Source organism: Hemicordylus capensis, chromosome 5 (assembly GCF_027244095.1).
Source record: "Hemicordylus capensis ecotype Gifberg chromosome 5, rHemCap1.1.pri, whole genome shotgun sequence".
NCBI lineage: Eukaryota > Metazoa > Chordata > Lepidosauria > Squamata > Cordylidae > Hemicordylus > Hemicordylus capensis.
Genome location: NC_069661.1, coordinates 175,716,659 through 175,737,795, shown reverse-complemented (window position 1 = coordinate 175,737,795; position 21,137 = coordinate 175,716,659). Strand labels below are relative to the sequence as shown.

The 21,137-nt window shown below is 43.8% G+C and overlaps 1 protein-coding gene and 1 pseudogene across 8 annotated transcripts in view; one reads left to right on the top strand and one right to left on the bottom strand.

Moving 5' to 3' along the window:
* DOCK4 (dedicator of cytokinesis 4) overlaps positions 1-21,137 on the bottom strand; it is a 391,842-nt gene that overhangs the window by 64,158 nt on the left and 306,547 nt on the right. For all 8 annotated transcript variants that reach the window (XM_053253855.1, XM_053253858.1, XM_053253861.1 and 5 more), the window contains 6 exons: positions 20,866-20,960; positions 16,516-16,591; positions 14,061-14,161; positions 12,396-12,454; positions 8,269-8,417; positions 3,659-3,744 (listed from right to left, as the gene is read on the bottom strand). In XM_053253855.1, the coding sequence (XP_053109830.1) occupies positions 3,659-3,744; positions 8,269-8,417; positions 12,396-12,454; positions 14,061-14,161; positions 16,516-16,591; positions 20,866-20,960 (566 nt within the window). The remainder of the gene's footprint in view (positions 1-3,658; positions 3,745-8,268; positions 8,418-12,395; positions 12,455-14,060; positions 14,162-16,515; positions 16,592-20,865; positions 20,961-21,137) is intronic.
* Positions 17,157-17,277, top strand: LOC128328620 (uncharacterized; annotated as a pseudogene).

The following is a 21,137-nucleotide window of genomic DNA, read 5'->3' as shown; positions in this document are numbered from 1 at the left end:
GTCAGGTGCTCTTTTCCTACTAAATATAAGATCATTGCCACTTTAAAAGGTGTCTCTCTGCTTAGTTAGCAGGGTAGTAGCCTGCCCTGCTTGGCCTCGCAGAGAGCATTGGTGCATGAGCGGTGGCCACCAAAATGGTGGCCGTGCGCTCTTACAGAGGCCCGAAAGGGCCGAAAATGCTCCAGTTACCTGGCTGCAGTGGGCCGCAGCGTTGATAAGGAAGGCCAGAAGGGGGAAAGCGAACCTGCGCGGAAACACCCCCCCTGCAGCTTCAGAAAGTCCCCCCGAAGGGGAAAAAGGTACTTATCATCTACTTAATTTTTTTAAAAAAACCTGCGGACCGGCCAGACCGGACCCGGCAGTCCGATTCTGGTCCGACGGAACCGGGGGGGTGGTTCGGTTAGACCCCGAACCCCCGGACCACCAGACCAGTCCGCACATCCCTAGTCCTCCCCGCCGGTGGCAGTGGCCAGAGTGAGCACTGGGCCTATCCTTTCAGCCCAGCAGCTCTTGCTAACTGTGGGGTGCGTCTGCACAGTTGAGAGTTATAGTCTCAAGCCTGTGACATCATGGGCTTGCGACAATCTCTCTCAACTATGCAGGCGTGCCTCACAGTTAGGAAGAGTTGCTGGGCCAAACGGACAGGACCAGCATTCTCTCCAGCCACTGGTGCCGGGGTGGGGGAAGGACTGCTCGGCTCACACACACACACACACACACACACACACACAACAGCCACCCCTCACCTGTACGGCAGCTGAAATTAAAAACCAACAACACAGAGGTTCGGCATTGCAGGGCAGTGGCAGGGCGGGCCCGGGGTGGCTGCAGGAGGCTCCCCGGACCTTGGAGGCAACAGGTCCGGGAGTTAGAGCGCCTCTGCTGCTAACGCTGAATCAAAGGGGAAAGGTACTTTCATGTGCATCATTTTCATCTTTCCCAACTCAAAAGCAATCTTGAGATTTAAACATCCATGAATTTTGTTAAGATACAAAAAACTGATTGGCAGCTTGTCGTATCCACCAGAGAGAATGACACATAATAGCTTCTGTAATAGCTACTCCAGCATTCGAGAAAAGCCCAGTAAGCAGAGCTGCTCCAGCTTCCTGCCCTGCACATGAGGATACGTGAATGGTACCCACTGCCAATACTTCTATCCTTCTTTATCTAATTGACTAAATCAAATAACAACTTTAGATTCTACCATATTAAAAAAAATACAGCAGAAGTCTTGAAAAATAGTAACTTTATATAAAACAAGTAAATTTTAGCCCGTTGAATAACGGGCGCTAGGAAGGGAAGGGGCCCAAATTCGCCCTCCCGCCCTCCCAGCTGCCCGACTTCCCCTTCCCCGCACCCCCCCCAAAGGATTAAGGGCCTCTGCGGCCGCCGCCGCAGCCCAAAACCGCCCTCCCAGCTGCCCAAGCCCTCCTCACCCGAGTCAGCCCGCAACAGCCGGGCGCCGTGAAAGCATGTTTTCCAAAGGTGAAGAGAAGAGCTCGCGAACAGAGCTCCTCTCTGTGCTAAGCCTCTTCCCGAACTGGTGCTTGGGCAGCGAAGGACGCAAGCACCAGTTCGGGAAGAGGCTTAGCACAGAGAGGAGCTCTGTTCGCGAGCTCCTCTCTTCACCTTTGGAAAACATGCTTTCACTTCGCCCGGCTGTTGCGGGCTGACTCGGGTAAGGAGGGCTTGGGCAGCTGGGAGGGCGGGAGGGCGATTTTTGGCTGCGGCGGCGGCCGCGGAGGCCCTTATTCCTTTGGGGGGGTGCGGGGAAGGGGAAGTCGGGCAGCTGGGAGGGCGGGAGGGCAGTTATCGGCTGTGGCAGCGGCCGCGGAGGCCCTTAATCCTTGGGGGGGATGCGGGGAAGGGGAAGTCAGGCAGCTGGGAGGGCGGTTATTGGCTGTGGCAAGTGGCCCAAGGTCTCCCAGGCGCCCGTCCATGTTGGCGCCCCCAGGCCTCGGCAGCGGCTCCGCCGCCACCTCGGCCAGGCTTCACTGGCTTCTTCGGGGCGGCCGCTTCTGGCCACCCAACATGGCCGCCTGTTCCCTGCCTTCGTTTCTGCCACGGCCTGTTCTGGGCATGCACTCTGCGCATGTCCAGAACCACCAAGGGAGGCATGAACACACGCTTGGTGTCCGTCCACGGACGGACACCAAGCGTTTTATTAGAGAGGATGAATCCATGACAAAATTTACAGCTTCATAATAGAGCTGCTGCATCACATGCATTATATTAGCTGTTTCATTTCTGAGAACTTTTGGGAACCACTTTGGGAACTTTTGTTGAAAAGCAGTATATAAATATTCATTATATTAGTATTTGGAAAAACTTCTGAAAGTACTCCTACTTTATTTTCATGTTCTACTATTATGTGTTGAGAATAAATGCAATAGATGCCCGAATGCCATTATTTTAGAAGTATTAAGATCTTAGCTATGGAAAATTTAAATTATTAAAGCAGTATTTGGGGAACAAAGAATTGTGAGCACAATCCATTCAAAATGAAGCACTTTTGGGTCACATTGATTTCAATGGAAGAAATGTAAGTGTGGGCCTTATTAGGGGATAGGCCACAGCTCAGCGATAGAGCATATGCTTTGCATGCAATCCCTGTAGAAAATACTCACCTACAGGGGCGTAGCTATAATTGAACATAAGGGTTCAAAGAACACGGGCCCCCAGCTCCTGAGGGCCCTCCAGGTCCATCTCTCCCTATTTTCTTCATTATCTCCCTCACTCTGGGGGGCCGCCAGAGAGAGGCATGAACACGGGCCCCCTCTCCCCTAGCTACGCCCCTGCTCACCTAGTTGGACCAAAGATCTGACTCAATATAATGCAGATTAATATGTTCATTTAAAATAGATGGTTCTTAAAAGTGCTTAACTTAAATGGATGTGTGTATTATGTCTTTAATTCACACACCCTTTTTTCAAGTGTTTCGGTTTCGGCAATTCTTTTGAATTGCTAACAATCCTGAATCATTAGAAATAGGAATGACTAAACATTCAAATCAATTGTCTGTCTATGATTAAATCATCCATTTCTTTAAATTTACTAACTAATTTGTCTGCCACATATTTACCGGGGGTGGGGTGAGGGGTTGTTTTACTCAGTTTCAGGATATTATAACATTACAACAGTTATATTATTACATTTATTTCACTGTGGCATGCTGATTTACTGTTAATCATGAATTCATCTTTAATTCCTTTAAAACTTAGCAAAACCAATATGACAATAAAAACCAATGTGGTGAATGTTAAATCTCTGTAAAATATCATTAAAAAATATAGTGAAAGCTTGTATACTTTGCTTTTTAAAATACTACCATGACTACTACTTTTAAAAATATTCTTTCTAAAAATGCTTATTCTTTTTCTAAGGGGGTTTTTAGAAAGTACTTCTAGCTTTCCTCGTTTTAAAAATCAGATAAATAAGAAAAGCATTAGCTCTCAAATTGAACAGAAAACCCCACAATCTTAGTAATTAGAGACACAAGGACACAACTTGTTCACTCATTTAGGTAATTAGCCCTGATTAAGGAGATTCCAGGAAGACAAAGCATTCCCTTCAACACTGTAGCTGCTGCATCTGTAGAGTTTTGCCCCATAATGAAACAATTCTCCAAGCTGACTCTTGAAATGCATTTATTACTCACATACTGTTGAAGAGTTCTCGGTATGTTTCATCACCTTTTCCTTCTGACATCAAGCTATCCAATTTGTCAATCAGTTTTGCTTCCACCTGTAAGTTGCATAGATACGTATGTGGGACCTTTTGGTAATCAATTTGATGTATATCCTCCAAATGTTTTTTAAAAATCAACTTTTTCCCCCTTGCAAAGGAATTTTCTAAACATATGATGACCCAAAAATCTAAGTAGGAATGCTACAATGTTCTTCCCTTCCCTTGCAGAGCTCTAATCATCTCACAGGAACCATCATCTCATGTATAGTACATATGTACTAATTTAAGTCAAACAACGTGACTTTAAACTACAAGCTGAGAAGCAGCTGCTGATGCTAAGGCAGCTATTTATGGAGCCAAACAAATCAGCAGATGACCTAACTCTCCTGCTTGAAATCCCACCCTAGGGCTGCAAAAAAAGACATTATATACATTTCAGCATAAAAGCAATATCTTTGTTTCCTTCTTCTAAACCCTTAGATTAGCATTAGGATAACCTCTGCTTCTCATTGCTGCTTGGTGGTCCAGCACCAACACATCCTGTGCTTCTGACAGAGTTTGGACATGTGAGAGATGTGCTTAATTTCACTCCAGCAAACAAAAGCAGTTAGAGAAAACGAGTTCAGTCGCTAATTATTGTGTAAACACACTTGGGCTGTTTTATTTTTTTTAATCAAGAAAACACCAAAAGGTGGTTCGTTGTGATTAATATTGCAGTCGAAAATTGTCTCCTGTTCAGTAATAAAGATAATTAGTGAATGAAAAACTAGAGGAAAGCTCGCTGCTGAGTTATTAAAATATGACTGAGAGCTGGTTTCTTTAATGGTAATGAATAATGCAGAGAGAAATCAGATAGTTTGTACTTCTATGCAAACTGTTTCTCTACTTTGTTTTTATAAAGTTACTGATACTCCTACTTATAATGCATCCTACTTATAATGCATTCACTGCTCCATTTTCATGCTGTATTTTTCAGATATTTTTTGCCAACTCCACTCCTGCCGTTTTGCGATTTCTCCTCACGAATTCAAATGCTTCTGCTCTGCTTCATTGGAAGCAACAGGAAAGGGAACATAGAGAAGCAGCACCAAGATGCAGAATACAAACTGCAGTAGCAGATGGCACGCTTAGTACTTCCTTACTTGGCATCTCTAAGAATTCTTCAATAGCAAAAAAAGGAGTTTGATTGTGACAGAACTTGGCAAGCCATAAGGGTCAGCCCTTCAAACCCGGGCAACTAATTAAATCATATTAACAAAGAATCATGTTAAGACCTAGTACTTACTGGTATTTTCCCACCAGCATCAGAGTATATTCTTACAGGAGTGTTTCCTGTAACTGGACCCTGATACATAATAATTATTTCGAGCAAGAAATGTGAAGTTGCTACTTATTTGTTGCACAGGATTGAGACTAGTTCTTAAATTTAGTTCTTAGGCTTCAGGGATATTGCCCTACTATTTCAACTTCTGTCTGCTCTGCAGTGTGATTGCATGTCATTGGCACCTATGGGATATTGCTTGCAATGACCTGTAACATTTTTTAAACTTCATTTTAAAAAAAAAACAACTATTAAGTACGGGGTGGCACTCACATAAGCATACTCATGGCATAATTCTTTACTCTGGTACAGAGTCTGTCTCCCTTAAGAAAAGGGGCCATAACTCAGTGAAGAAACATATGCTTTGCATGCAGAAGGAACCAGCTTCAGTCCCCAGCATCTCCAATTAAAGGACTCAGATGACAGGCTGGGATTTAAATACAACTGAAATCACATGAAGGGCAGTTCAGATCATGCTGCCAAGCAAATATGAATCTGTGGGATGGCACATTGGTGGCGGGGTGGCAGGCAAAGCGTGCATATTTCACATTCCTTACTACACCTGAGTAGTGCTAGTTTGGACCCTAGCCCTTGAATTAAAAGCTCTTTCCTTCTCGACTGCAACTGCAGATCCTGTTTCATGCACTTTCTTGCCACTGTCTCTCAAAGTGAATTTGCTATTGAAAACAGAAATGTGTTTTCTTCTCTCCTTCTAGTCCTCATGAAATCTAACATTTTGGTCAGCACCTGAAGCAGCAGTCCCTTCCATTGGTGAAGCAATACTCTTCTGCAAATTTCTCCTCACAATGTATTTATTCTGCAAAAGACTCTCCTGCTATTATTTAAAGCCCACTAATCTTTCATCGGCCCCCTAATGGTGCAGCGAGGAAGTAACTTCCCTAGTGAAACAGAGGCTGCCATTTCGAATCTCCGCTAGTAAACACCTATATTGGGCAGCAGCGATATAGGAACATGCTAAAAGGCATCATCTCATACTGTGTGGAAGATGGCAATGGTAAACCCCTCCTGTATTCTACGAAAGACAACCACAGGGCTCTGTGGTTGCGAGGAGTCGACACTAACTCAACGACAAAACTTTACTCTTTCACCCAACAATGTCTACCCCCCTTCTTCTTTGCCCTGTCCATCGTATTTTAATTGGCAGGACTTCTGAATACTTCCCTTTTATTTATTATTCACTGCCTTTTGTCCTGGAACCCCAAGGTGATCCAACACATCCCTTTAACTCTCTTGTAACATCACTGAACTGGTTTATTCATTTAAAATATTTATACTCTGTCCCTCCAATACACTGCTCAATGGGGTGGCTTACAACATTAATAAAATAGATATAACATAGAACAATTTTTTTAAAATCAAAGTTTTAACAAGTTAAACCAATATATAACTTTTAATTTGGAACTTTTAAATGTGGTTTTAAGTAAAAAACTAAAAACTAAAAAACCTACCAGATATAATCAGGAGATAAAACATGTAAAAGCCTCTCTAAAAAGATATGTCCTTTATTTTTTATTTTATTTTTTAATCTGCGGGAGCAAACATGGCAAACTTCTTCTGGGAGGGCATTCCAAATTTGAAGGGGTCACAACCTAAAAGGCCCTGTCTCTAGACTCTAGATCTGCCATCCAGATCTCTGTTAGTGGTGGGGCCATGAGTAGGGCCTCCTGAGATGCTGAATAGGCAGCCCTGGCAGATTCATATGGGTGAATGTGGTCTGACAGGTGTCAGGGCCCCAAGAAGTCTTTTGGTCAAGCACCCGTAAGTGCTTTTAAGGTCAAAAGGTCCTCAAGGTCAGTGCCAGGTTGTGGGGTGGGGGGCTTGATCAAAGCTTTGTGCTGAGGCCCTAAATGGTGTATTGGGCAGCAGCAGACTGGAGCACTTTGCAATGGCAGTGCTGGCCTTCACAAACACTCCAGACCATTGCTGGTGTCTCATCACCCAAGTAAACCTTATAAAGATTTGGGAAAGTCTTATATGAACAGCAGGGTGGCATCAATTTGGAGCGCTTTACAGTGGCAACACTGTCTGCTGCCATTAAAAAAAAAAAATGCAAGCACCAACTCCATCAATCACATAGCAATGAGTGCACTTTTTTTACATTTATATCCCGCTCTTTCTCCAAGGAGCCCAGAACAGTGTACATCATTATTTTTATCCTCACAACAACCCTGTGAAGTAGGTTAGGCTGAGAGTTAAGTGACTGGCCCAGAGTCACCCAGTGAGTTTCATGGCTGAATGGGGATTTGAACTCAGATCTCCCCAGTCCTAGTCCAACACTCTAACCACTGCACTGCACTGCACTGTTGTTGTTTTAAAGATAGGGGTGGCTGCCACAAGGTGGCTACTCCTCACGCTCCCAACCAAATTTGGCAGGACATGACAGCTGAGTTGTGGGCCTTCTTATTGTCCTGGGCCCCAGCCAATGCCCTGACACCACCTTAATAGTGGTTACTCTTTGCCTTTGGATGCAATCAGCCCCTCACCCGACTCCTTCAGTCATCCATTTTTCCACAGGAAAATCTGGTCAGTAGCCTTTTAAAGTAGCTAGAGCCTGAATCCTCATACTGAAGTCACTGCTAATAGGGATGTGCATGGAAGCGGTTCAGAGGCCCCTTATGGGCCTCCAAATTGGTTTGAATGGTGGGCGGTTCCACTGATTCGAAGGTGGAGGTTCTGCTTCGGCAGGGGAGGATGCACTTATCCCTCCCTCCACTTTCCCCCCGCTGGCACTCTGTGTTTTAAAATTCCACTGGGGCGGAAGCGAACCTTCCTGCCATCTTTTCCGGAAGCAGGCAGAAGTATCCGAAGCATGTGCAGGCAGGCATGTCAGATACTTCTGCCTACTTCTGGTAAAGGTGGCAACGAGGCGTCAGGTAGGTACGCTGTCACCCTGGTGGACTTTTAAAACACAGAGCGCCAGCGGGGGGAAAGCAGAGGGAGGGGTAAGTGCATCCTCCCCCACTCTTAAAGCAGAAACCTCCCCCATCCGGTTCCATGCATATCCCGAACTGCTAAAGATTTCATAGCACCAGAAGCTCTGTATAAATCACAGCAAATTGATGATTTTGAAATATCTTTATAAAATCATACTGGTTTTTGTAGGGTTTGTAGTAGGATAGAGAACTGGATGGACTATAGCTCTGATCAAGACTTAGGAATAGGCCCTTCTGTTAAACTGCATAATGTATTAAAGCTATCAGGTAGAAGAAAACCTTTTTCCTCTGGTTGACAATAAGTACCTGTTTAAAGTTGCCGCTGCGCCTTTGTTCCCAATCCATCATGTCATGGAAAATAGGAATCATTACATTCCGTAGGTCCGGTTGAGGTATCAGAGTCACTTCTAAGAAAGGGCCTATCAGTGCTGGGATGAAGTGGACTTTGTGTTCCCCTAAAACAAAAACAGAGCCCAACTGAATTGAATAATCTTCAGGGATACAATACAGTAAAATAAAAACTCTTAGTATATTAAGAACTTCAGAGGGGCATACATCACATGGAACCATAATTAAATCTTAGTTCCCTAGTACATCCCTGGTTCGCCACTGTTGCAATGAAACATTTCAAGCATTTTGCATTTCATTTTGAATTTGAAATGAAACGCAAAACCTATTTTGTGCACATCCCTAGCTCCCAAGGCTAGGAGACCTTGTGCAGAATGAAGACTGCTGAAGCATAATAGGTTTTTGGGAAAGGAGTGCAGAGAATAGTTGCTAGGCATTCTTGACATTTGTTTTTTTAAAGAAAAAACACTTCCCACCAACACTAACAAACCGAGTTTGTTAACTGAAGAAGCACCTGAAACTAGAATCAAAGAGTACACATTTTCCAAAAAGCCACTACACATTGGAAGCAGGGGCGTAACTACCATTAGGCAAGGGGAGGCAGTCGTCTTGGGGCCCCAATGCCTCGAGGGGCCCCCCAGATGCATTTCACATGACTCCCCACCCGCCCATGTTGCACCCCCTGTGAATTATGTTGAATTAGTCTCTTGGAGATCGGCAGGAGCAGAGAGTAAAAAAAACTAGATTCAATGTGAACTAGATATTCACCGTATTCATAATGGGGATGTGAGTGTGAGTGCACGATATATTGTGAAGTGTGTTTGTGTGTGTGTATCAGCGAGGGGCCCATTTTAAAATCTTGTCTCTGGGCCCCCTCCAACCTTGCTACGCCCCCGATTGGAAGCACATCTTGCTCTGGTATTTTTATATCAGAAATTCAAGAGCCTGAGGAAAGTGTGAATAGCTACCTGAATGCATATGCGCATCAGGTAGAACCAAACTGCTAGAGTTTGCACCTACTCTCCATTTTGAGAACATACCAATGTGAGTGCAAATTCCACCTTGAAAAAGGGAAGGTGGACTGTAGCTCTTATGAAAAATTGAATATCTTTAAAAAGAAAAACAAGTGGTTTTTTTAATTGGGCATTGTAGGAATATTTTTTAAATATCATATACAATACATTTACTGCACATTGGTACACAAAGAGGCCACTAGTTTTAGGGCTACAAAAAGCATTGGGGGCCTATTTGTTTTCAGCCTGCTTTGGTGCAAACCACAACTTCGTCTGGTTTGGGCCAAATCCGGGTCAAAGTGAAGCAAATCAGACCAAACCCTTTGGCTCTCTGAAGCAATGGCCACTGTCTCAGAAACAACAAAAACTTCTAGGAGCACTGCTCCATGGGAGAACACCCGCTTTGTATTCAGAAGATCCCAGGTTCAATCCCTGGCATCTCTGGGTAGGACTGGGAGAGACTCCTGCCTGAATCCTTGGAGAGCTGCTGCCAGTCAGTGCAGACAATACTGAGCTAGATGGATCAATGGTCTGACTCAGTATAAGGCAGCTTCCCATGTTCCAATGAACACTTTTATGAGGAGGAGAGCCGGTCTTGTGGTAGCAAATATGAATTGCTCTCTTTGATAAGCAGGATCTGCCCTGGTTTGCATTTGAATGGGAGATGACATGTGAGCACTGTAAGATATTCCCCTTAGGGGAAGGGGCTGCTCTGGGAAGAGCACCTGCATGCTTCCATGCAGAAGGCTCCAAGTTCCCTCCCTGGCATCTCCAAGATGGGACTGAGAGAGATTCCTGCCTGCAACCTTGAAGAAGCTGCTGCCAGTCTATAGACAATACTGAGCTACAAAGACAACTGGCTGCTGGCTCGGAATAAGGTTGTCAGTAATGTTGCATGACTTCTCCCACAAAGTGATGTTCTCACCTTACAGTAAAGAAAAAATGTTATTTTAAATGCAAATCATAGAAGCCAGAGTGAAGATACAGGAATGTGACCTCTCTCCTGTCCTCTGCCCGCTTCTATAAGTACTTTTAGGAGTGAAGGGAGGCACCAAAGCACATCAGCCCAAAGTGAATCAGTACCCCTTCTGAATTTGTGAAACAGGGATCACTCCAAAGTTCTGAGAAAGTCCTCAAAGCCAAGTGGGGCTGTTTTGCACAGCACTATTAGCTTTTAAGCTGCTTGAGATAAGCTGGCTAAAATAAACTAAGGTTCTTATAAACTCTTGTGATATATTATGCCAAATGAAATATACTGTGTTGTTTTGCCACCATAGTTGTAGTGCCTTTCACAGTGGGACCACACATATGGTCTCCATGGTTACATAAATAGAAACCGCATACACAACGTCTACCTGAAGGTGCCACTTCATATAAATGGCTTCTCTCCTCAGTGGTTTCCATCTCTGAGATAAGGAGCAGCCCTGTGCATTTTCAAGATGCTCACATGATCTAGTGTGGCCTGGCTTACTGTGTGGCCTGGCTTACTGATGGCCAACATTCAGCCACAATTTACATTCATAATTCTCAATGGCAGTTCATTTCAAGAAGAATTACTGATCGCACCAACAAGTATAGCTCTTTCCCTAACCTGTTAAGCATGACATATTGAATAGATAGAACAGGACAGGCAACAAAGAGATGAAGGTTGAAATGTACATTTGTCAAGCATTCTCCATGGGCATAACATCTGGCACAGCAGAGAATGCTTCCTGCTCTTCCTTCTCTGCAAATCTGAACGTTCCTTTTCCACATTTCCAGACTATGCCATTAAAGCAAGAAGAGCTCCAATCTGCATGGTTGTTTTAGCACAGCACAGACAGATGGAGTGATCCCTAGCTACACAGCTCAGGTTGTGATGCATAACACGCAATATGTTGCTCTGATATAACCCATTAACCTTTAGGCTGCATTATACTCATATATAATTGGTTTGGCACACATTAGTATCTTGTTATTAATCATGATAGAGCTTGACCAGTGTATTTTCCCATTCTCTGTGATGCAACTCTTTTCTGAACAGGCAACATTGGTGCAGAATATTTTAGGAAATGGAATTATAAGAGCGGTTATCTAAATTTGGCACTGAGAAGCAGCACTAATAATGCATTCTAACATATAATGCAGCATTACAGTGTCTAAATGAGTACTTCTAAATAAATAAACACAAAGAGTGGATTTAACACAGTAGCATGCTCACGGATTTTTGCAGTGCTCCTAATGATCTCAAACTATCATGCAGTCACCCTTTACATTTTCTTCGTTAATATGTGTGTTTCACCCACAAGATGCTGCATACAAACGAGCTGTCACATGGAAAACCGTACCTATCATGGCTGTTTCTGTGTGGCAAACTGCATGGTATGCAGACAGAGATTTTCCCCCTTGTGCCACATGCAAACCTCCAAAAACAAATGGAATGGTGGGGCGGGGGTGGGGAGAACTGCAGTAACCTAGAGAACATTTTTCCAATCACCACTGGATGCAAACTGATTGCCACACAAAGACAATGCCAGATGGATAAATTTCTGTTTACAATTTGGATGTTTCATATACACCAGCTCTTAGGTTTATCAGGTGACACACAACAGCATAGAAGACAGGCTGCAGAAAAGCTTCCTGTGCTCCTGTGCTTTGGTGCATGAGAGCAACATTCTATCAGCCCCTGAAAATGAGAATAGCAAGGGGGCAGTGGTGGTTGAGAAGAACCCACATCCATTGACTCTAGGGATCATTTGTGTGCTACACCCTGGGGGGGAGGGGGGGAATGATCCTATGCAGATATGCCCTAGAACCAAATTCACACTGTGATAGTGATCACTGATTGTATAGCAATCCTTTCAAGCAGTAATGAAACATGTTTCCCCTCCCAATTAAGGAATTCTAAGACAACTTTTGAATTATGTCATAACAAATAAGGCTTCCAGGAAACATTTCTATGATCTCTTCTGTTTCCATGGCTCTCCAGTTGTTAAGACTTGAACTTAATATGTGTCACACTTGCAGAGTTTTCTTTCTTTTTTAAAAAAAGGATATTTAAATCTGAATCCTAAGAAATATAAATAAACGTACCTAAATTTTGCCACATGCTGAAGATTTCACATCCCATTGTCACCCGCATGTCACCATATCTGTGATATATATTTAGAAATCAAATATTATTTAGAAGATAATTTTACTTTATCATAAGCCACACATTTTACATTTTTTGCAATGAGGTACATTTATATGCATTTTCAAAAGCACAGCATACTAATTTCTGTAATATGACTCTCTCTCACACACACACATACACACACACACCACTAGTATATAAACCAAAGCAGCAAAACAATCTTGGACAGCAATCAGAACAGGAAAGAATAGTCCAATACAGACAAATCCAGAGCAAGTGTGGCAAGGAGGGAAAAACAGTTGTGTTCACCAGAGATGCAGAGGGAAAGCTTGAGGAGCAACTCTTCACTTACATTCTTTAGGGCAAAGAGGAAGAACACTCTTGGGGAGGAGAAAAATATATTCCTCGATATTGAAGATACGTGTTACTAGGCTTCTGAGAGGAGTTAAATAAAATGAGGATGGGACTCCTTAGGGGGCAGGAGATGGAAGTTGCCTGTATATATGGCTCAGTGAATGATAATGGGATCCTCTCAGAATATTTTGAAAACCTTTTCATCTGATAACACAGCCCCAGGCCACTGTCTGAAGGCACAGGATGCAACCACCCTTCTGAAGCTAAGCAGTGCTTGGATGGAAGACTGCTTGAGATTCTCATGCATGCTGCCTTGAACTTCATGATGGGCAGGATATAAATGTAATTAATGAATACAAATATATGAAATAAATGTCAGTTATTGTTTCCAGTGTGTGTCACTTTATGAAATGGGAAAAATCTCTTAGTTTACAATGTTCCACAATGGTTTAAATCAGAAAAACCATTTATTTATCACAGTTATGTCAGCCAATGTCAGCTTCCTAAGAGTAACAAATGGCAACAGCGATATATCCTCCATACACACTCTGTGCAGCCTGGGTCCAGCTGTTATGTTGCAATGCAATTCAAAGTACTCGAGGGAGTATATAGACATGGTAGCTAGGATCCAAAGATGGGACATGCTTGTGTGAAAAAATAATGCATGCATGCCATGAGTGGTACTTGTTGACTTTTCTCTTGTTTTCATTGCTAAAGAAGCAAGCAGGTTTAAAAGCAGCTTGTATCTTTGGCAATAGGAATCAGGGTAGCAAGAGAAATTCTGTATTGAACACACAGTTCTGTCCCATGGGCACAGATTTTCTGTTGCCCACAGGTTGCACAGGTTTTCATGCATATCATCCCCATTCCTTTGAGCGAGTTTTGCTTAATCTGGAAATAAGATGAGCCAGACTGAATTCATTCAAGAGCTTGAGAATGATGCTTACAGAATTTTCAAAATTTTGTTTGCTGACTCATTCAAGCATATTCTGTGTGATGCCATTAATATATTAGCAATTCATTATCCCTTGTGACAGTTTCCTTCTGCTTAAAAAAATAATAATTATCTCCTATACCTTGCAACAAACACATCAAATCAAAAAGAAAGTATTAGGTCACAATATATATTCTCAGAGTCCACTATCTCAGCACTCCTTGCACAGAGAAAGAATGCAGATGTTGGGTGATCTTTAGCATATCTATCTATCTATCTGATTTATATACAGCCCTTCCAAAAATGGCTCCTAGGACCCAACAGTGGTACTTACTTCTCTAACACCTTTTTCTTCTTGGAAGGTGTGAACATTTCTAATTGTAGACATAATTGGTTTATAAAAATGACAGCAAGATAGAAGTAGGAATCCCATATCTAAAAGTAAACACAAGATCTGGTTATTTTCTTCCTTTTCAGAGCTACTATTTATAACCAGACAACGTAGTCATTTATTTCTCAAATCTAAAGGCAACTCTTACTAATCAACACTGTAATAAGCAACATGTTGCAAGATGTATGTCGCTTCCAATTTAGAACAGTTAGATGCTGCCAAGGTACATGTTTTCTAAAATCAATGAAGTTGGTCAGTTGAATGTGCGTTGGTAGTGAAACATATCTATCTGTTCTAATGTGACACATTGAAGCTGTTCAGACACGCAAGCAAAACCAGGCTAAGGAAGCCCATCCTGGTTTTGCCTGCGGGTGTGCATGGCCAGAATTGGGCCGTACAAAATCCTGGCGGCACCTCAGAGGAAAACCCACCACGGCAGCCACCCTTCAAAATGAGCTTATGAGAGCAAGCAGTCTCCTAACCCCGTTTCTGTGGCTGCTTGCAGCCACTGCAAGACTGAGGAGATCCCAGGGAGGTGAGGGGGGATCCCCATAACACAGCACACACTTGCGCGGTGCATTATTGGAGCTCTGGGGCAGGGGCGTACAGGGGCATAACGATAGGGGGGGCAGGCAGGGTACGTGCCCTGGGCGCCACTCTGGTGGGTCACGTGGGGGGCGCCAAAAAGTGGCATGCCCCCCCGACCCCCCTGGATCGCGCGGTGGCTGGCGGGCGGCGGCGGGACTTGGGAGTGAGCGCGGCGGTGGTGGCTGGCGGGCGGGCGGCGGCGGATCGCCGCCAAGTGCAGCAGAGCGATGCTGAGGCCTGCCTTCTGGCCCGGTGTTGCTTCCCAACTGCACAGGCACTCCTGAGTCCCGCCGCCGCCCGCCAGCCGCCGCCGCGCTTACTCCCGAGTCCCACCGCCGCCTGCCAGCCACCACCGCCACACTCACTCCCGAGTCCCGCCACCGCCGCCGCGCTCACTCCCGAGTCCTGCCGCCGCCCGCCAGCCACCGCCGCGCTCACTCCCGAGTCCCGCCGCCGCCCGCCCGCCAGCACCCGCCAGCTGCCGCCGCCGCACTCACTCCCAAGTCCCGCCGCCGCCCGCCAGCCACCGCCGCACTCACTCCCGAGTCCCGCCGCCACCCACCAGCCACCGCCGCGCTCACTGGGGGCGCACACAGGTATGGGGGCGCAGGGGGCAGGCGCAATTTCAGGGCCAGAGCTTGCCCTGGGCGCCGTTTCCCCCCGCTACGCCACTGGGGGCGTAGCTAGGGGAGAGGGGGCCCTTGTTCATCCCTCTCTCTGGCAGCCCCCCCAGAGTGAAGGAGATAATGAAGAAAATAAGGAGGGTGGAGCTGGAGGGCCCTCAGGAGCTGGGGGCCCATGTTCTTTGAACCCTTTCGCTCAATTATAGCTACGCCCCTGCTCTGGGGGCTGGGGCAATGTGTCCCAGCACCCTGGCCACCCGAGCTACTGGATGCAGCTGGTAGTCATCTGGATGGGTGATTCACCTGTCGGACAGGACACCATTGCTTGTCTGTGGGGAGGTAAGCTCTTTAGGGCTTCCTCCCTGCTAACCCTCTTGACCCTTCTCACTGCTCGTGAGAAAGGGCTCATCAAGTCACCAGTTTTGAGTTACATGTTGGTAAAAGAAACCTCATCTGAATCCTTAATTACAAGAGACTATCAAAGTGTTTCAAAGAAACATCAACAAAGCAATGAAAGCAACACTGATTAAAATGCATTTGTACTTGGGCTGTGCTAGAAATTACAATGGACGTTATCATCTTCAGCTAATTCCAGTGGAACTATGGCTAGCTATAGTTCAGTAGGTGAAATTTTTTTATTATTATTATTTTTATTTTACATTTTATATCCCACTCTTCCTCCAAGGAGCCCAGAGCGGTTGAACTGAAACCTCATGTTCAATTTTTTGCTCCAGAACAAGTTTGCCACAAAACTGAGATTCTCTGAAGCAGTTTGACCAATTCAAGATGTGCAAATAGAGCTCAGTGAGGTTCAACAGATGCCTCATATCTCAATGGGCATCAAACACAGGGATCTCCACTTGTACTGTACCATGTACTACACAAATGGGCATCTCCACTTGCACTGTACCATGTTGATGGGGTGCATGTCTCCAGCAGCATTGCAATAGGACTGCATGTCTTCTGCCTTGAAGCAAGCAAGGGCAATCCCACCACCACCCCTGACCATCCAATGAGAGTACTGCTGAAATGGAGACTGCAAGAAGGGAGAAAATTGTAGGAGGACTCAATGCACATTTTGAAATACAGTTTGAGCAGATGGCATTCAGTTAAGGACAGAAAGAAAGACAGACAGACAAACATTTAGGAGAAACAGAACTTTGTAGTCGAAACCACAATTAATTTACCTTGTAATCAAAGCTTTCATTTAAGAAGTTTTTACGAAGGGCGTCTGAAAGGTATAACACTGTTGTGATAATAACACTAGTAAAAAAAGAGATTACATATTTAAACATTAATACTGGCTCAATTGAAGTAACATAAATTATGTAAGGTGATATATGTTATTTGCCTTGAAAACTTTTTGTTAAGGCAACAAAACCAACTGCAGGACACAAGATAAATGTACATTAATAATCTTTCATATCTTGTGAAATAGGAGCCTACAAACTACTATAATACATTTTTTTCTGATCCATACAGATACCAAGATGATCAGCTGTTGGCTTGAGGTATGAAATATTTTGATTAATGCATTTCAACACAGAGAATATATGAAGGAGAATAATGGATTATGCTATTTAACAGACATCTTTAATGTGTAGCTTGCTTTCTTCGTTAAACATTGCAGCCAAATGTTTTAAAAGAGAGAAGTCACCCTGCATCATATTTTGTTCTGACACAATGAATTTCTTTTCATCTGTGAACTTTTATCCTTAGCACAAATTTGCCAGATATAATCAATGTAGTCAAGAGTAAAAGAGGCCAAGGTGAAATGTGAAGGCCAAGTGCGTGTGAGACATCAATCTCAGCTCAAATTCTAACACACATTTTCAAATTCACTTTTGAATGAACGCGCCCGATCTCGTCTGATCTCGGAAGCTAAGCAGAGTCAGGCCTGGTTAGTACTTGGATGGGAGACCACCTGGGAATACCGGGTGCTGTAGGCTTTTGGAGAGGAGAGCTGGTCTTGTGGTAGCAAGCATGACTTGTCCCCATAGCTAAGCAGGGTCTGCCCTGGTTGCATATGAATGGGAGACTTGATGTGTGAGCACTGCAAGATATTCCCCTCAGGGGATGGAGCCGCTCTGGGAAGAGCAGAAGGTTTCAAGTTCCCTCCCTGGCTTCTCCAAGATAGGGCTGAGAGAGATTCCTGAGTGCAACCCTGGAGAAGCCACTGCCAGTCTGTGAAGACAATACTGAGCTAGATAGACCAATGGTCTGACTCAGTATATGGCAGTTTCCTATGTTCCTAATGAGCCTTTTCACCCCTGCCAATCAAACCCTGGCTCAGCCTAACATTCTATCGGATGTTCTTCCTGTCATATATCTAAGAGGCATTGGGCAGGATTTAAACTGTTGGCACAGCCGCCCTCTGTCACTGGAAGCTCCTTCTGTCAATGGAAAGAAAGATGCACTCATGCAAGGGGTCCTTCCACGAGTGCAAGTGGTCCTTGCATCAGTCCATCTTTCCCTCCACAAGATGAAGATGATTCTGACAACAGAGAAATGATCTTCATAAAGTTTGGATGCTGACCAGTATGTACATAACTTCCAAATGCATTCACTTCCAGAAACTGCTAAAAAAAATGTTTTGCTTAAGCACTACAAAGACAATAACAAAGACATTGCTTGCTTGTAGCGATGAAAGGACTTCTATGGTTGCCACACAAATCACATATGAATGAATGAAGACTGAGCCAGAGAATTATATGCAGATAATGCTGTGGATCAACATTCATTCATACCTATGTGATGCAACAATGGTCTTGCTATGGCCACTTAGTAATGAATCACAACTCAGGTGAAAGGTACATAGTACCATTGGCTACAATGCAGGTCAGTATGGATGCCTGAGATCTTTGGAAGTCCTATCCTATTGGAACAATAAAGTAACAATAATTACGTATTATCGAGATCTTAACAAATCCTCTTCCCAAGGGCTGGGAGCAGGTGACAACCACATCTACCATACACTGAGATTTAAGAGACAATTCTACGTCACTAACCTCCTTCAGCAATGTACAATGCTCTGTCTTTCTAATACAGAAGTCTAGTTATAGTTAAACTGGTGTGCCACAGTTTAAAGAACATAACAGCTCTGCTAGTTCAGACTAAAGGCTGATCTTGTCCAGCATTTTGTTTCCCACAGTGGCCAACCCAGATGCTTCTGATAAGCCCACAAATAAGAGATGAAAGCATACCACTTTCTCTGGCCATTGCTCTCCTGCAACTGATATTTCATAGCATGCTCCCTTTGATCCTACAAGTAGCATGTAGTCATCATGTCCAGTAGTCACTGATAGACTTGTCCTCCATGTATTTGTCTAACCTCTTTTTAAAACCATCTAAACTAGTGATGATTACAAGTAGTAAGTGAGTTCTAAAGATCATTTTTGCTGTATGAGTAATTATTTTGCTTTATCTGTCATACATTTTCTGCCAGTCGGTTTCATTGGATGACCCCTGGTTCAACTGTTGTAAGGGGATGAAAATGTATCTCCATTTTCTCCACACCACACATTATATTTCTAATACTCTCTCCCTCTCCGTAAAAGATATAAGAGATATACATTTTAAATACAAGATATACAGTCTTGTCTCCCATTAGCTATGTCTCCCCTTTAGCAAACTTTTTTTAGCAAACTCCCCTTTTTTCTAAACTTAAGTCTGAAACATTGTACTCATAAGGAAGGTGTTCCAGACCCTGATCATTTTGGTTGCCTTCTTCTGTCCTCTTCCAGCTCCAGAGACCTTACGACATAGACTTAGGTTATTTACTCATGGACTAGCCTTGGACAAAGTTCTTCCTTAGTTCTACTGTCTTATCTATAAAATAGCAACAGAGATATTCCTTCCTCATAAGTTTACTTTGAAGGTTATTATGATTTGGAGATGTTTGTTTGCCATGCTAAGTCTTAAGAAGAGAGTGAGCAAACACAAGGCTACAATTCAACTCAGATTACCTATACATATTGAAAATCCAAGGAAATAAATAGGACTTGCATGCATATAAATGTGGACAAGATTGTGTCTGAAATAATTAACTTCTGGGAAGTTAAGTAAGGTTTCATGAAGAACATTATAAGGAGTTGACCTTTATCATTTTAATGCTTTATAATTATAACCAAAGAATGTTTTTCAAGTCAAGCTGTTATGATTGGCTATCATCCCCCTCCCCCACCCCAAACTATGTGTTTAAAGGATTTGGGGGAGGAGAGAGGTACCTAATGGAAGACTGTAACACTGAATACAGCCAACTGTTAGCCATTATTGTTATGCTTAGTTGGCCTAGTTGATGTCAGAACCCTACTTATTGGCATATGAAACAGCTCAGACTGTAAATTATCAGTAGTTCTCTGGCTTCTTAACTGCTGACCTGTTATCTTGTCCTTTTTTACTTAATAGCAGACAGCACAATGGTCAGTGATGAACTCACATGAAAATATATATCACACACTTCAAAAGTTCATTTTGAAGTTGGGTGTTTATGGAAGAAAAAGAGGGGGGAAATTCCATGTGATTTGTGCTGGTCAGTTTTTAGTTTGCCTTCCTGGTTCAAAACTTGTCTGCTTCCCATGGATCACAACCACTGGGTGTACTGACCTGCATTGGCCAATTGCCCAGCAGCTGCGAAACCACTCTTTTCAGAGGGGAAGGGATTGCTGACAGACAGGGACAGAGACAAAGTGTAGTCACAAAATGTTGCAAGAAGTCAGTACTGCAGATTCCACAGTTGAGAGGATCAGGAGTCAACACGAATCGGGGTGAGTCACAATAAAGAGGTCCAGTTTTCCAGGTCATATTTGCTCATGGTAAGGGCTGGTCACTATGGACGTTGTTTCCAGCACAGACCCAGCTTTCAGGCTGCTCTAAATAGGCAGTGTGCTGAGAGTCCCACCCATCACTGTAGCTTAGCCATGTTAGGGAGATGCAGCCAGGTCAGAGCTGGGACACCTGCTCCTTCTGGCCAGCCTCTCCAAGCTATGGTGTTCCTCTCTCTGAGCTTGTACTCTGGCCAAACATCACTGTCAGGGATCTGGGGCAGGCACCTCGACTTCAGAGGTCTTGGAGACTTCATCAGGAGGAGGGAGGGAAGGAGGCAGAGGGGCCTGCAAACCTGTCAGCTCTGGCTCTGCTGAACTGATCAGAGTTTCAGCTTGTTCCCCATGCTCTGGGTCTTCATCTGAGAAATCCTCCTCCATGACCCCCATGGAGTCATTACTTTGGGTTGGAGGATTTTAATTCTACCCTCACCACAGTCCAAGTCTGCGGGGGGGGGGGGATGATCAAGCTATTTACCTCTGAAAAAAGTTTCCACTGGTGCCAAGCTGTCCCCATAATCCCTTGCTACACCCCTCATATATGAGGGCTCAAATATGGCTGCTACTGACTGCAGAAAAACTAAGCCAGTAAGGATTAATAATGCTTTAAATGCCACATATAGTTTGGCTCTTAATCTAAGTGTTTAGCAGTGCTCTTTAACCCATTCCTGTCCCAAGTTAGCTCTGTTATTTAAGTTATTTTAGAAATCTTACTTGTTAGCAACTAAACGCATCACTGTCCAATCTTTCGGAAACATCTCTGGCCGTATTAATATCCGGAAGACAGTAAATATCTGCAACAAAAATTCCTAAGACGGAAAAGGAAAAATTATTCCTAAGCTAAGAGAAAGGTAGAATGAAGAATAAATTAAAAAGCAAGAACATTCAAATGGTTCCCAAGATTTTGTCAAGTGTTCTTCAAGAAATTTCACAGTAATAAGAAAAAAATAATGTAACATATTTATAAGAAACCCCTGCTAACTGGG